General features: G+C 41.0%; 1 protein-coding gene and 1 pseudogene across 1 annotated transcript; both read right to left on the bottom strand.

Moving 5' to 3' along the window:
* Positions 1-5,018: 5,018 nt before the first annotated feature.
* LOC148040230 (uncharacterized) lies at positions 5,019-5,408 on the bottom strand. The gene has a single exon (XM_087663385.1). The coding sequence runs from the start codon at positions 5,406-5,408 to the stop codon at positions 5,019-5,021; it is 390 nt and encodes a 129-aa protein (XP_087519511.1).
* A 67-nt stretch (positions 5,409-5,475) lies between these two features.
* LOC148040229 (mitochondrial dicarboxylate/tricarboxylate transporter DTC pseudogene) lies at positions 5,476-6,528 on the bottom strand (annotated as a pseudogene).
* Positions 6,529-16,669: the final 10,141 nt, after the last annotated feature.

The following is a 16,669-nucleotide window of genomic DNA, read 5'->3' as shown; positions in this document are numbered from 1 at the left end:
CCAATAAAATTTTTGCCCCTTTCGAAGCAGCTGATATAAACAATCTACTATGTGTGCAAAATGGGGTATCCAAATCATGTAAAACACACAGGTTCCAATGAATCTCCGTACCTCTAAAGTGGTAGAACAATACTCCTTTATCTTTCCTATAGCATCCACCTTCGCACATGAAGCTTTCCTGCCATAATACCCACACATATGTCCAACAATGATGTCCTCATTTACTCCAAAAACAGATTTTTGCCCTGATAGTGTCAAGTTCACTTATTCTAACCTGGCCAAAATCTTTTCACAAGCTGCAATATGATCAGCCATAAAGTATCTGCATCCCTGCTCATTTAGACTCTCATTCTTCTCTTCTTTTGCACACCCCTTAATGGGCACATCATCCAAGAAAGGCATGGTAAGCTGAGGTATATACTCACGAAGGACCTTATGCATGGCATTCATCATATGCGCAACAGAATTAGTGGCACCTTGAGGCAAGGTACACATCCTGACAAGCCCAATAGGAGTTCTCATAGTGGTTATGTCCCTGCTTTCCAAGGCTAGCTAAAACTGATCATATCCCGAATACAAGCCACCTAAAGAATAGATGGCACGTCTAGCAAATGCTTCTGCAAGCTTATCCACGACTGGACCTATACCAACATTCCTGATAGTAACTCTATTTACTGGCTGCATGTCCTGTATAAATCGGAGAGTACCATTCTTCTTTGGAACCGTAAACCACCTATTTGAGTATGGTGCAGATGACGGCTCTAGGATCCGCATCCTGATTTTCTCATTCAACAAGTCAACTAGCTTTGGCAGGTGTGCCTTAGGCACTGGAATAGGTCGGAGGTTCCATAGAATATGAGGAATAGTAAAGATCACCATAGGGGCAACAATATCCGGATTCACACATCCAATCTCATGCGAGAAGAAAGCAAACCCCCTTCCATGTCACTCAAGCATATCCTGAAAGCACTGCTTCTCTGAGGCTAGCAAGAAATCACCGTTTCCAATTTTTAATTCAGCAAGAGTCTCTGCTGAAAATTTATGGTCTATATGCTCTAGGTTCCTCAAAATTGGCTGCTTGGCAATCCTCTCTATTTGCTGATCACTGTCAAGTGGAAGCGGTCCAGCTACTAGCTTCACCTTCTTATCCAGAGTCTTGTATTTCATATCAACCCTGGCTTCATTATGATCCTCTGCATTACTCAAATCATGCTATAAATCAGCAATTCTGCCCTCTGGTGGGGCTGAATATCCTCAGCCCTCTGCTCTATGGACTGCATAGAAACAGCCCTAAACTCTGGATGCTGAAATATTTCAGCAGTAAACTCTGTTGGCTGAAAATTTTCAGCCCTCTGTGTCTATGTAGGCTGATCATAATCAGTCAGAAACTCTGTTTGCTGAATTTCTTCAGCTCTCAATACTTTTTGCTGAGTCACCTCAGCCTCCGACTCTATCTGTGACACAAAATCTGAAATTTCATGAAACATATCCAGGGACTGCACTGATACATTGCTGAGACAACTCTACATATCAGCTTTTAGCATATTTTCCATCTCTTTCATCGTATCTGCACAAACCATACTATCATACATCCCATCTATATGCTCATCATCCTCTAAAATACCTGCATTTTTCAAATCTCTCTCCTTCCTGCATATGTACTGCCTGGCAGCTCTAGGCAACTTAGAAATCTTCTGATAACTCATCGAACTGTTTGCCGAAATTCCAACAAAATTGGAGGAGAAAACACTGCTACCAGGAGGCGAGAACTCCAATCTCCTCTGCTCTGTACCACCATCATCTCGCGGAACAGCTATACCTAATGAAAACCCGAATCCCTCACAGTGGGCAAAGGCGCATCTCGAAGAGTATCCCTGTTTCTAGCATGATTTACACGCACGGTCATAAACTGGACTGCTCTCATACCATCTTTACTGCGAATCCGTGCATAAGCACAAAGAAATGGAAATCCTCCTCTACATCTCCAATAGAAATCCTGACACTGGGACATGCAGCATACAAATCACCTGCAGTGTTGTTGGCGGCTCTCATACGCCACCCATGCTCTGCATCCATAGGCCATCTATGACTTTCATAAACTCCACGAACTATGAGATTAATCTCTGAACCATGATCCACCAAAGCAACATAAGGCACCTGTTTCTCTCCAATTTTTACCATTGTTTCTGTAGTTGCCCTAGCCCAATGACTCCGCAAAAAATGACTACGCAGTACCAAGATAGACTCATCAGTTTCAGCATAATGCATAGGCTGAACTCTCTTCTCTGTATGCAGAAAAACTGAAGAATTCTTGACCATAACCTCATCCTCATCCTCATCCAACTCCCCAATCAAAACTCCTTGTGTATCAGTAGTAGGCAATGTATGTCTTTTCCTCTTCAGGACTGCTTGGAACTGATCTTGAAACTCTCTTTTCGAGATGCCCAAAACCTCAAAAGTAGTAAAAGTCACCTCACTGCCAAGTATCTTATCATTAAAGATTTTCTTCATGTCCGCAGATGTCTCAATATCGGACATTAATCTAAATCCTGGCTGCTTTCTCTGTCTAGGTTCCTGCCTCTTTTCTTTCTTTCGAGCATCCTCCATTTGTCGTTCTGGCCCTGGTCTCGAAGACGGCCTTGCAGTAGGTGGAGTAACAAGCTCAACCTCTCTAGTCTTTTTAGCTGCATTTGGATTCTCTTCATCTCTCTTACGCTTCTCCTCAACAAGCACATCTGCTCCCTGAGACTTAGCCAAGTAGGCATAAATAGTGTACCTGTCAACAGGCGAATCCCAACCTGTCTCAGATCTGATGCTAGAACCTGCACTAGTCAAAACAGTCTGCTGAATTTTTCCCTTGTTTGCCGTCTCTATAGCATAGGTCCATAATGCTGACTAACTCTCTGAACCTTTCTCGATCTGGACTCCATATGCAGAAGCATCTCCTCTAGCTGCCACATAAGAAGTACGTGTAGCCATGTCATCTACTAATTTCTTTATTCCGCCTTTCCCAAAATTGGTAGCAAGCGGAGCTCCTGTTTCAATCAACCAGATCTTGCGATCTTGTCCCCAAAATACCAAATTCTTCCTCCTTGCATCTTGAAAAGATTCGCAATCCCTGTAATGCTGATGGTCCGTACTATCACACCAAATACATCTTCGATCTCTCCTAGGTGCACTAGGAGCACTCCTACGTGCACTAGGAGCACTAGAAGAAATAGTAGGCGCAGTCGAGGCAAACTGCTCTTTTAATTTCCCCACCAATTTTGCTTTAACCGACTCCAGTGTCAAATTCGTTATGCCTTTGATTATGTCATCAAGAGAGGAAGGAACCAAAGGAGCGGATGATTTTTTGGAGTAGGAGCCGACATTGGTCTTGGAACATGAGGAACAAGAGGATTAGAAACAGTAGGCACTGGCATAGGCCAAGTAACTGGCTGAGGAAGAGAAGAAATGATAGGGGTAGAAGCAGACATAGGAGCAGAAGACGGCATTGGTGTCATAGATCCATTCTGTAGGCGGGTCTTCCATATCCGCCTCTTGGTCAAAGTCGAGACCGCATCCTGGGCATCTTGCCAATTTGTTTTAAGACCCATAGGCTTCGTGCGACCCTCAAGAAGCTCTCCTAATTCTTCCTGAAGAGCAGGATCTGCAGCTTGCAAGAAAAGTTCAACTTTCTCAATATCCAATGCTCTTTGTTCAATGGCATCAAGCTGACTATATCTCTCTTCAAATTCTCGTATCAATTCTGAAGCAGCTTGTTTGGCATGTAGACCCACTCTCGGAATGACTGCCGTATAGCCATCCCAAAGTCCTCAAGAAAATACTCCTCTTTCAGGGCCTTCTTAAAATCTTGCCAATGTGAATTTTGAAGGAAAAGATCAATCACTTTTACCCTCAAGGCAGGTGTGACAAGGCAAAGAAAATATTTACTCATAAGTCCTGTCGTTACTCCAAAAAATCCCATCTTAATCTCATACATCTTCAAATAAGCCGATACATTATGGCCATCAAATAGCTTCTTTTCATTTTCAACTGCTTCAATTGCCTTAGTCGCGCTAATTGCATTCTCTCGCTTCGAATATAGTTGCCTTTGCTGAGACAACTGTTGTTGATGTAACTGATGCTGCTACATATACAATTGTGTCTGTTGATTTTGAAGCTGCATATACATAGACATATTCTACAAAATCTGCTTTAAATCATCCGTAGAAGTACTTGAAGCAGAAGTCAATGATGGAGTCGAAGTGGAGGACAAATCAAGAATCGTAGAAGGGGCTGAAATTGATGCTGAAGTATCTCCCATCCTGAATTTTTTTAAATGCGACGCTTTCACGTCGGGTTCACCAAAGATGTCGAAGGGTTTTCGAAAGCAAAGTTGCGACCACATAGGTCCTTGAGAAATTCCAAGATAGAAGATTAATCAAACGAATAAGCAAGATGAGAAAATGATGTCAAGTCTCTGTTTTTATTTCTGCCAATAACTGAAGATGAATAGAAAGCCAAATTAGCTTGCAGTGGCAACTTCCACAACACGTTCTCCACTCTCTAAAGTTCCTAGATTAAGCTGTACAATTGAACCTTGTATTGCATGAAACATATCAACAGCCCAAAGCTTAAGGCAAGCTTTTGATCTATGTAATAGAATTACAGATTGCAGACCTATTATGACTCCAATGACGTGTGAACACACTGTCTGATTTTCTTGTTGTATTTCCAGGATTGATGACAACAACAGCTCTAACATTGATGTTGTGCCATAATTTTAATTCTTTAGACCGAGGGCCTTCCGTGTCTTCTCCACAAAAGGATCTTTACTCTTCAACAAGCCTGGCAACTAGCCAAGAATTGTTGCATCAAAGGGTAACTGTGCAACAGCAACATGCCGACCTAGAGACACAAGGCCCATGGGTGCAGCAAGTGGTTGGTAACCGTTAAGCTTGCTCTCAGGGTCTCTTATCATCTATTTTATATTTTTTGCAAGAACTGTGGCTTGCTTTTGGGCCAAGAACCCTTGCTTAATTTCCTTGAATGCAGTCTATTTTCTGGGCAGGTCCGGTATGGACAGAACCTGTAGAGATGACAAGGAAATCAAAAGGCAATATTTCGCCAGTGCTAGTCACAACCTTAGTGATGGAGGCCTTCTCTGCAAAACCTTCCACGTGCCTGCCTTTCTGTAGGTATTCTGAATGAAGAACGAGACACTTTTCGACAAAATTAGGCTGAACAATGGATCTTAGTCGGCCATACGGGATCTCAAGGTGATCCTTCGGGTCGATAAGAACGACATCATTGTGATGTTGGAGAAGCTTCACAGTGAAGGCGCCACTGATGCCCCATCCCACCATCGTCTTCTTCCTTTTTTCCTTTTTTCCTGAGGCTTTGTGAGCCATTCCCAACATCGTCATCCCCTCCCAACATAGTTTTTCTGGTCTGCTAATTTTGTCAAAGATAAATGCTTTTTTAAATAGCCAGCTAATTTGCTCCTTCCCTCTGAATGACCCAAGACGTGCAATGGTGTATGTGGCCTGCCTCAATAACCCTGCGGACAATCCCGACAATAGTTGGACCTTCTGAAAAATGCAAAGTGTCTCTGAAAAATTCTACACTTTGATCATAGGAGGCAAGCATACCCATGTTGAGAGCCATGACACGAACAACAGTGGGTCCAGCTCCTTTCCACAAGGCAAGGACATCCTCATCTACAGAAATTCTATAGAGAGCATGGAACACATTGGTGTAATTTCTGCGTTGTGCAAGGGGTAATGTGTTGTCAGCTTGCATTCGGATCAATGCAAGATCTGCAGGATTACCAAAACAACCACCAATCACTCCAGCTGTCAACCCACATATGCCTTCTGATAAAGTGGAAGTGGCTTTCCTTCATTGGCTTGAGTAGCTTTGTTGATGAGTATCCTGCTCAAAACTGTCAGCATCATTACATGAAAAAGGTTATCCAAAAGGTTGAGGTTTCTTCACATTACTAAGTTGATTGACAACCTTAGCGTCCTTTGACCCATCATCATGAACTGGATCCAGTATGGGACCTACAAGAGCAGCATTATCTGTCCCTTCGAAGGCTGAACCAGGTGAAGTTTCTCGTACAACCTGCCACTCTCGTATCCGACCATGCTCCTGCGTCTGTGACAAGATAGTACCATCTGTATAATCATTTTTTAAACTCAATTGACGTCGGCATTATTAGGCAACAACTCAAATTCCTGCTTCATTCTGTGCACCCTTCTCACCCCTGTTTATGATAGCAATTGCTGCCTCCGTAGCTTCATTTAGATGTGCCTTAAACAGGTTTATAGGATGACAGCTCTCAAAATGTCTGAAGGTACAAGCAAACGAAAGAGCTTCTAGATGTTTTCCATCATTAATTAGCCTTTCAATCACCTCTGGAGCCTTGGACATCCATATGCTCCTTGGCATCTTTTACAAACCTTATTGTCACAATGGCTTTCATTTGAAATAAATCATGTTGATGTGCTGTCTCCTGTTCATCATTATGCTACCCACCTCCATGGGGTCTGTAGGTGTGCTTTTGGGTGAACATCAATTCATCTACTAAACAGTGAGGTTTGATCTCCAGCCCACGCAAAACAAAATGCAAACACAACGACTAAGTATGCACAAAGTAACAAATGTCACACACACAAACTTTTTGGTGGATTCCACACCTCGGATACGCAGCAATACAACAACGTTCTCTAAAGACAACCAATTATCAGGGCTAAAATCCCATGATTGCCATAAGATATGTCAAGTTTGTACTACGAGTGGATTGTAAGTAGCCTGCATATTTTGCTATTTGGAGTGTAGTCGTTGTTCATAATGCTTTCTCGTTTGTGGTAGTTTGCACTACCGATCGCGATCGTAGGATGCCTTACTTCAGAAATACGCGGGGCGATTTACAGGTTGTCGACTTTAGTGCAATGGATCTCACAGAAGGAGATTAAGATGTCCTCTATTTAATCCATGAGGCGGGGATTAGTGGAGACGGTCTGTCTCTTTGAGAAATACCTGCCTACCAACATGCTCACGATACAAATCCACATTCTTGTGCATCTTGTAAATGAAGTGGAGATTGTTGGACTTGTCCATACGCGATGGATGTTCTTCTTGTAGGACTTCAGGAAAACCCTGAAAGGCTTTATGCGACAATGAGCTCGGCCAGAATGTAGTATGGCTGAAGGTTGGTTGGTGTCTGAGGTGCTAGTGCATATTTCACAATGGCTACCAATGGTGGATTCTGACAACAATATGCTATGGTCACTAACGGACGATGGTAGACTGAACGGAGATATGGTGGTTGAAAATGGGGTAGAAAAAAGAATGGATGTTGCAATGGAGGAGAAAGTGAATCGCTTTTGTATGTTGCACCATGCCTTTATGGAGATGTGGCTTGCTAGGTACCGGCAAGCTAGGAAAGATCGAGAGGAAGCGCGATCAGAATTTCGACATAGTACATGCCATCAACTAATTCGATATCCCGAGGGCATGGAGGAGATGCCGCAGTTTATGTCAACCCGATGGTTGCATGGAGCTTTGACTACAGCGTCTCGCGAAGGGGCGGAGGTCTCAACCGAGGAGTGGGAATTCTTAAGGGGATATAGTCCAAAGGTGATGACGTGTTTAGGGTTTGTCATATCTATTTTTTATATACGACAACTAATTGAGTGTTTCAATATACAGTACAAAATATATAGTGCAACGTGGTCGCGTGGACGACATTTTCACGTGGAGTGTATTGACAAAATGCACTCCACAACAGATTGTGGTATCATGGCAAGGTTCGAGCAAGAGAGCCGATGATGAGCAACGAATGCAAACACGGTTATAAATGAGATGGAGTATTTTGGGAACTTGCAAAGTATTGTCACGGTGGATTACCGTAGCTTCTCCATGATCCTATTCGATGTGCAATGGTTCAAAGTGGTACTTGAAGGAGCTGGAGCAATAGTTCGATGAGGTCCATCTGGATTTCTCAAAATAGATTCCGAAATAAAATGGACGGATTTGCACGACATGTTTGTGTTGTCGGCCCATTATGAATAGATGCATGAACTCATGTGTTTTTTAATTGTATTATGACATGGTACATGTCACAATAGTTTAATATCTCTTGTACGTGATTGTGAACATGTAATTTTCTATCCAAACCCTCGACAACCTTGATGGTGGTATGTTATACATTCAGCTCCCCGAAGTGCGAGTCTATATGATCAAAGCAATGTTCCGAGCATAGATAAGGACAATATGCAAATAGAGGGATTGATATTGCAAGGGGTGGAGGCCACTGAAAGCTTGGAGCATGTAGAGGAGCCAGCATCGGGTAACAATGATGGAAATACATGAGTCCAAGAATTCTTTCAGAAGGAGGTGGACTTATCCTTTTGTGGTGACATATCTATCGACCTTCCAGTGTATGTAGAGTTGTGTCAGGAGATTAACATGGGACCATAGGGTACTTCATACCTGGAGCATCCACCTACTCAATTCGTTGACGAATCGCTTATAAGGGTACATAAGATATGCATTTTAAGTAATATCATTTTTTTAAGATTTATATTACCATGCTTTTTATGATTTATATTGATTATGTTAACATCATTTTTTGTCTGTGCAGGTGACCTTTGTGGATATTTAGATCATCAGGATGAGTCGAGGGATGAGAGACGAGGAGCTACAGGAGATCTTCACTCGTATGTCTCTAGATCAAATGGCAAGATTCAAAGATATGGCGGACTAGGAGCTATCTCGGACATCGTTAGGCCGCTCTATTAGATCGACTTCGGCATGCTTTGATACTTCAATTTCTAGCAGACGAGGTCAACGCTCCAAACTTGGGTCAAATGGAGGGAGTGGTTCAGGGGGATGCTGTAGAGATTCGGATGCAATGAGCCCGTGGTCGGTTCGAGATACAGGTGCTACTCCTCGCTCTCATGGCGGTTTGAGAGAGCGTGGCTCATGTGGTTGATGTGGAGGTACGGATGCGGTATCTCCGTCTTGTCGTTCTGCTGGAGTTGCGTCACCTTCGGGATTTGTCACACCTCTGGGGATGTCTACTCCACTCACTTCGGCTTTTGCTTATCAATCGTCCGCAAGTGGCACCCCTATGGGTACTACTTCAAGAGATACTACCCCGGTAAGTACACTAGATATACAAGGGTCTCTTGGATATGCCTAGGAGCATGGTCGCAGGTGGGAGATGACCCATCTTAGGCTCTGGGGTATGCCTACCTTGTAGATGATAGCTCAGGAGCCATCATCATGAATGATGAGGCGAGGAGGGTGATGGCTCGTGTGAGAGAGTTGCGCCAACAAGTTTTTCGGCTCAACGTCTTGGATCATTGGAAAAACATACCGGAGGGAAGCAAGAACTACATAGTAGCATTCTTGCATCATGAGGAGTTTTCGATACCAGCCGCAACAAATAGGTTTTCTATGGGCCGGATGATGGAGTGCATGCATGCATATATGTCACACAGACGATCAGACGCACGCAAGACACTCAAGAGTGGGGCTTCAAAGTCCGAGTGGCTAGACGTGGACGATTGGTGCTGTCTCAGGGAGGAGGCTACAGATTCTCCAGGACATTGGAGACAACAGTGCGAGGCAGCGAGGGTACGACTAGAGGCTGGAGTGGTCCATCATCTTGGGAGTGGCAGCCACAGGACATATCTGGAGGACTTGGTAAGTTTTTCTTTTGTTTTGCTTGCTTATTTTTTTTCAATATCTTTTGTACTGACAATCGTGTTTCTAACAGTTGTATTTTATTTTCTTTGCAGCACTCCATTACAAATTGCGATCCCACCGGCCTTGAGACTCAATATGCAGAGAGGCATGGTCTCACTACATTTATCGACCGATTGTATAAACACGGTGGCCCTGTAAGTCACTCATCTTTCTTGTCCGTAGTTACCATGTTTAATTAGAATGCATTATTGTATGGTGGACTGATGTGTAGTTGTTTCTTTTTTTGCAGAGTCCGTTCGATGCTCCTTTGCGGCGGGACAAGGTTTTGGATGGCGATGATCTATATCTCACCCTTGGATCCTTGGAGTTCACATACCCTTCTTTTTTGGTCATGTGATCTGTGTAGACATTTTCTATCTAGTAGTAGTATCTTGCCATGATTGTACTGGTCGCTTTCATTATGCGATCACGTATTTATTTCATGTATCAGTGTTATGATTTAAGTACACTTTGCCTTTATTTACACGAGCATTGTACACATTACTGAAACTATTTAGGATTTTTTTTTTCCATGTTACCACCGCTATTAGCGTCGCAAATTTACTGCATGTATCGCTATTAGCATCGCAAAGCATCGTTATCAGCATCGTTATTTGTGTCGGTATTAGTGTCGCAAATGCAACACTGATACCGACGCAAATAGCGACGTTGATAATGATGTTGATACCGATTGTTCTATGGCATCGCCAATAACAACGCTTTTTGCGACGACAGGGGAAAATTTCTTTATGAACATTTTCGTCGCTTTTAACGTCCGTATAAGGCCTATATCTTGTAGTGGCACTTGCTGCTTCAAGTCTTGCTTTCAAAAGTAAAACTCTTACAAACATCCTTACCAAGGTTCACTTGGCTTACAATGTTGCTACTCTAACATGCTAGATTATACCACTTCTCTTATTTATTTGTTGCCATTGCATGCTTTGACCATTACTTATAGATTGCTCCATAGAAAAAGACTTAAAAGGCTACAAAATCCTTTCAAAGGCTATAGCTCTAATGGGTTAATAGTGCATATTGTATATGGATATTTACAATTTCTTATAGTCTTAATGTTTTCCATGATGATGTAAGAATATTAAGACAAAACACTCCATTTATTCAATGTTGCACCAAATCTCAAAGAGAGAGATTGGGAATGAGAGTCATGTGCTCTCTATTCTCAATGAGTTCTCAATCCTATTATCATAACTCAAAATGATAGAGATATTGGATTTAGGGCTACAAGAATGCACACATAGAGCTTGGCAAAAAAATCTTGAGAGAGCAAAAGATAAAGTTTATTGAGCACTATCAATAGATAACATCTATAAGACATGCCCTAAAGTGAATAGGCATATACACAATATTGAGAGAAAAAAACCTATTGTAGAGAGGAAAAAATGCCCCTACACTCCTAAGTGTATTCACATATTTCACTATCAAAATGTGGTAACAAATTCCCCCCTGAAGTGATGTAATGAATAAGAATAGCTATCATGTATAGGGAAGTGCCAATCCTGGTGGGCTACAATGGATCTGCAAAGGGGAGCAAGCCTAAAACTGTGTAGAAATATGCAAATTTTTTATGAGGCACATCCTTTGTGAAAAGAGCTACAAGGTTGTCTTGTGTTGGCACATAGGCCAAGTTGATCTCTAATGTAGAGATCTCCCCTTGATATAATGATAATGCTGCTTAATGTGCTTAGTATGTGTATGGAATATTGGAATATATGCAACTACCAAAAAGTACACTTTGATTGACAGTGAAGATGGTGGTGATAGATGACTCTCCAATATCTAAATTAGCCAAAAGGCATCTAAGCCAAATACACTCAACCATAGTTGTGAAAGCTACAGTGCACTTAACTTCACAATGAAAGTGGCCATAGTGCACTACTTCTTACTCAACCACAATATGCATGAGCTATTTAGATGAACCAAAAACCATGCGAATACATGAGTGTCTAGCAACTAGCCAAATTGAAATCCCACTCCGCAAGAAGAAACCATAAGATTTCCTCCTGATCTTCTTGAAGTCCGTATCAGTGCATCCATCCTGTCTAGACATGGTACTCAAATAATGGCCAATCTGCAAATAGCCTCCTATATACAAAGACTCATCAAAGCTCTCCAAAGCAGATACATGACACATATGATTAGCATACATGGCTGAAAGATTAGACCCATCATCAACATCATTAGTGCAAGAAGAATCCATATCATCATACCTCTCTTGTGAAAGCATATCGGCTATTGGGTTGTCTTTACCTGCTATGTGCCTGAACTCAGGATTCATGGTTTTATGTACCCAATCCACCTAAGCATGGCAATGTCTAGAGTAGAACAACTCATGATCATACCTAGAAGAGACAATCAATCAGTCTTGACCACCACAACAACACCAAAGAAGTACCCTTTATCATTCTTGAGAGCTGTGACAACTCCTAAGAGCTCCCTCTTAATCTGTGGATACCTGCGTTGTCGCTCATTTAGGACTTTTGCTCCAAACCGAATGGCATACCTATTCCCATTTGCATCGTCCTAGCCAACAGCCTGGCCAACAGCCCATCCAATGCCCATAGGACTAGTATCAATAGTGAGTACAATAGGTCTCCCACACTCATAATTTACTTTTCAAAGAGTCAGAGTAGCTCTCAACAATCTCTTCAGCATTTGCATACCTCTAGTGCGTTTCATGTCCCAAGAAAAATATTGCCCTTTCCTCAAGAGCTGGTAGAGATCATTTGCAATATAAGCGAAATGAGGAATCCAAATAAGATAAAATACAAAAGCTCCAAGAAACCTGCGAACCTTCGAAGTAGAAGAGCAAGTCTTCACAATCTTCTCTATGGCATCAACCTTCACAAGGAAAGGCCTCCTGCCATAATAACCACACATATGCCCAATAATCAAAACCTCTCTGGCACCAAAAATAGACTTCAGCCCCGAAAAGGTCAAATTCACTTCCTCTAACATGAAAAGAATCCTCTCAACATCTCTGATATGCACGGCCACAAAGTACATGTATCCATGATCATTTAAAGTCTTATCATTCTCTTTCTCCAAACAACCCTTGATAGGCAGATCATCAATGAAAGGCATGGTATGCTCTGGAATAAAATCCCATAAGACTTTGTTCATCCCATTCATCATATGGGTAACCAAATTAGTAGCTCCCTGTGGAAGCGTATACATCTGGACAATGCCTAATTTTGTCTTCATCATAGTCAAATCTCTACTCTCAAGGGCAAGCTAGTGGTCATAGCTGGAATAAAGATCTCCAAGCGAATAGATAGCACGTCCAGCAAAAGCCTCTATGAAATCATTCACAATAGGTCATGCACCAACATTCTGTATAGTGACCCTGTTCATTGGTTGTAAATCCTGTATGAATCTGAGTGTCCCATTCTTCTTAGGAACTGTGAACCATCTATTAGAATATGGAGCTGAAGATGGTTCTAGAATCCTCATCTTGATCCGCTCATTCAAAAGCTCCACCAATTTGGGCAAGGGAGCCCTAGGCACAGGAATAGGCCATAGATTCCAAGGGACATGCAAAATGGTAAAAGTAACCATAGGCCTCATAACCCTAGGATCAACACAACCTATCTCATGTGGGAAAAAAGTGAAGGCTCTCTCATGTTTGCTCAATATCTCCTAAAAAACATCTCACCTCTGCTGGAAGTAAAAAATTCAAGTCCCAATCTTCATCTCTTTCAGTGTCTCTACTGAAATTTGGTTTGATCGACTGCTCTGTATCTCCCAAAACATATCATCTTGCCTTTCCAGAGACTACCAACTTCAACCTTTTCACCTCTTCAAAATCTTGATAGTCCTTCCACTCATGATCTGAACTATCACACCACATGCAAAGATAGACATGATCACTCATTGTAGAATTTGCAGGAGTAGAAGAAGTTGGGGCTAAAACAGAGCTAGACTAAGCGGCCGTTGCTCCATTCTGGTCATCTTGATTTATAGGTCTTTTAAGTTCTTTGATATCTCCTCCACCATATATTCGATAGTCGGTTTTGTAGATGGTCTGACAACCGCAACAGGAATAGGCATAGACATAGATACATGCTGAGAAATAGGAGAAGTAGTGGATGGTAAAACAAGGGAAGTCATGGTAGAAGAAGACATCGCTAGTGGTGATTGCATCTCATTCCACAAGTGAGCCTTCCATCTCCGCCTCTTTGTTAGTGTAGAAACCACATTGACACCATCCTGCCAATTCGTCTTCAATCCCATAGACTGCGTATGATCGTCAATCAACTCTCCCAACTCATCCTAAAGTGCAAGATCAGCCGCCTGTAAGAATAACTCCACTTTCTCTGAGTTTAGAGATCTTTGCTCTAGTGCATCCAATTGGTTGTATCGCTATTCAAACTTTTGCAACAATTCAGAGGCAACAACTCCTTTGTTGGGCTGATAAACCCATTCTCTGAATGTCTTTCGTGCAACAATATCGTAATCCTCTAGAAAATATTTGTCTTTGAGCGCTTTCTTGAAAGCATCCCAATTAGAGTCTTGTACAAATAGATCTGTCACTCTAACATGCAAAGTAGGCGTGACAAGCCATAAGAAATAGTTGCTCCAGTTGGTCAGAACTCCGAAGAAGTGCATCTGGCTTTCAAAGGCCTTAATGTAGGTTGAAACATCCTGGCCATCAAATAATTTTCTCTCACTAACCAAAGCCTCAATCAACTTAGTCACACCAAGCATATGCTCTTATTCTTGATGCAATAGTCGTTGTTGATCCAATTGTTGCTGATGCAACTACTGTTGCTACTGCATAGATAATTGCATTTGCTGATTTTGCATCATAACGGCTGAAGAAAGAGTTTTTAACAAAGTCTTCATCTCATCGGTCGAAAAGGAACAAATGGTCGATGATGAAGGTGGATTATTCAAAGGGTCTCCCATCTCAATGAATAGAAGTGATGCTTTCACATCGGGTCCACCAGATGTTGCATGAAATATGCGCGGGAGTTTGTGAAATAGCAAAGTACAAAGGAATAAAAGATTACCTAGAAATCTAAAAGTCAAATCCCATATGAATAGGGCTATGCGAGATGGGAGAAAGATCAAGATCGATACACGACAACAGATTTGATGACAAAGGTCTAGTATATTGCAGTTCTATTCCAAGTACAAATCCAAAGCCCAATCAAATCGAAGCATATACATACTCTTTGCACATGAGTTTCTACTCGAAGCTTGTTAAGTTATCCTGTATTAAACTTAGTTGCAGTAGCAAATGCTTCTTGAAATATACCGCCAACATTAGGTTTGTCTTTACGTCAATTTAGCATACATAGCCAGATTAGTTCCTACTTTCTCTGCATATTTTGAGCAAATATTGCCTTCATGTTTACTGAAAACAAGCACTCAGTTGATTCAATACAGAATATCATCATTGTAGCTTCTTTCCTACAGAAACAACATCCTCTCAATCAAATTCTTCTTTGCAGATTATCTTACCACACATGGGGAACATTGGATCATACTTACAAAAATCCTCTACCTTTGAGTTCTCATCAATTATTACACCAACCTCTAATAAGCATACTCTTTTAAGATTCATGTCTACCTTTCCATACTTTTGCATGTACTTCTCATATTCTATATGGAAAAAACTTATCTTCTTGATGAAGGACATTTTTCTCTCAAAGTCATTGCCATTATTGTGATCCCAAGCCAAAAGCTTCACATCTTTAAAACTCAATCGTGCATACACTTTACACTCAACATATTTAAAGTGATGTGTATGAGGATACTCTTCTAGAAGCTACCCTTTTACTTTAATTGAGTGTGAGCCACCTATGACATAATAGTCATATGTCTCTACTTTGGACATGTCAAAGTTTTTCCTTTTTAGACATTGGTAAGGATTCACCATAACCACCAAAGGAACAATTGTAACATAAGGATTTATTTTCATTTTTCTCTTCAAGTTATTATAACATGTTCTTTGATGGGTTCTTGCACCTCTAATTGTCTAAGCCTTGTAATCTCATCTATGGGGGCACAATATATTTGTTTGACTAGAAGGGAGATGAAATTATATTTAACAAGCTTATGCTCTTTTATATATCTCCTCAGCATATTTTGTTCTAAAGGTAAGATACCTAATTCATGCTCCCCACTTGGTATTATCAGTTCCTCCCCTCCAATAGTTGACTCATCCTTGAGCTCCTCAAAATCAATATTGGTACTTGGCTCATGTTCCACTTGTTTCTTAGATTTCTTTTGTGGGTTTTTCTTTGATGGGGTATTAGCCTTGGTGGACTCCTCTTCTTTTGTACAGTGCTACCACCTTCTTAGCCATTAGTCTTGATTTCTATAGTATGAGGTATTTGATAAAAATAGGAGCATAAAAGTCAACTATTTTCCAATGTATGAATTATTAGTGAAAAATCTCATAATATCTAATATCACTCTATTCATGCTAAGAAGTTCAAGCTAAGTACTTTCATTTAAGCTAGCAACTCTATGCACTACATTAAGTTGAAAAAGGTATTATACAAAAGCACAACACTAAAATTTGCAAAGTCACAAGCTATATCTTAAGAAAAGCAAAGTAACTAGAAACTTCAAGTCTTACATTATGTTGATGAGAAAGTTTAATCAAAATATATACCAACTTGATGTAGTGCTTTAAGTGGATAATAAAAGTGTAAAAAATTACCATAGAGCTTGATGCACTCTATGAAGGCAACACAATATTTGTAACAATTCAATGTGTTATACCAAATGAAGTAAAATTTTAAAGGAAAAATAGAATGCAACTTGATGCAATACATCAAGTTAATACAATATTTGGTAAAAATTCACACTAGTTAATATAATACCTCAAGTTAATATAATATTAAATTGATGCAATACATCGAGTTAATACAATACTTAGTCAAAATTCACACTAGTT

This window comes from Lygodium microphyllum, chromosome 2 (genome assembly GCF_053477565.2).
Source record: "Lygodium microphyllum isolate KBCC chromosome 2, Lygodium_microphyllum_v1.1.10, whole genome shotgun sequence".
NCBI classification, from domain to species: domain Eukaryota; kingdom Viridiplantae; phylum Streptophyta; class Polypodiopsida; order Schizaeales; family Lygodiaceae; genus Lygodium; species Lygodium microphyllum.
This window is presented reverse-complemented; position numbering and strand designations above follow the sequence as displayed.

Coding starts and splice junctions, on each gene's coding strand:
- LOC148040230 (XM_087663385.1), bottom strand. CDS start 5,408: ATGACGATGTTGGGAATGGCTCACAAAGCCTCAGGAAAAAAGGAAAAA.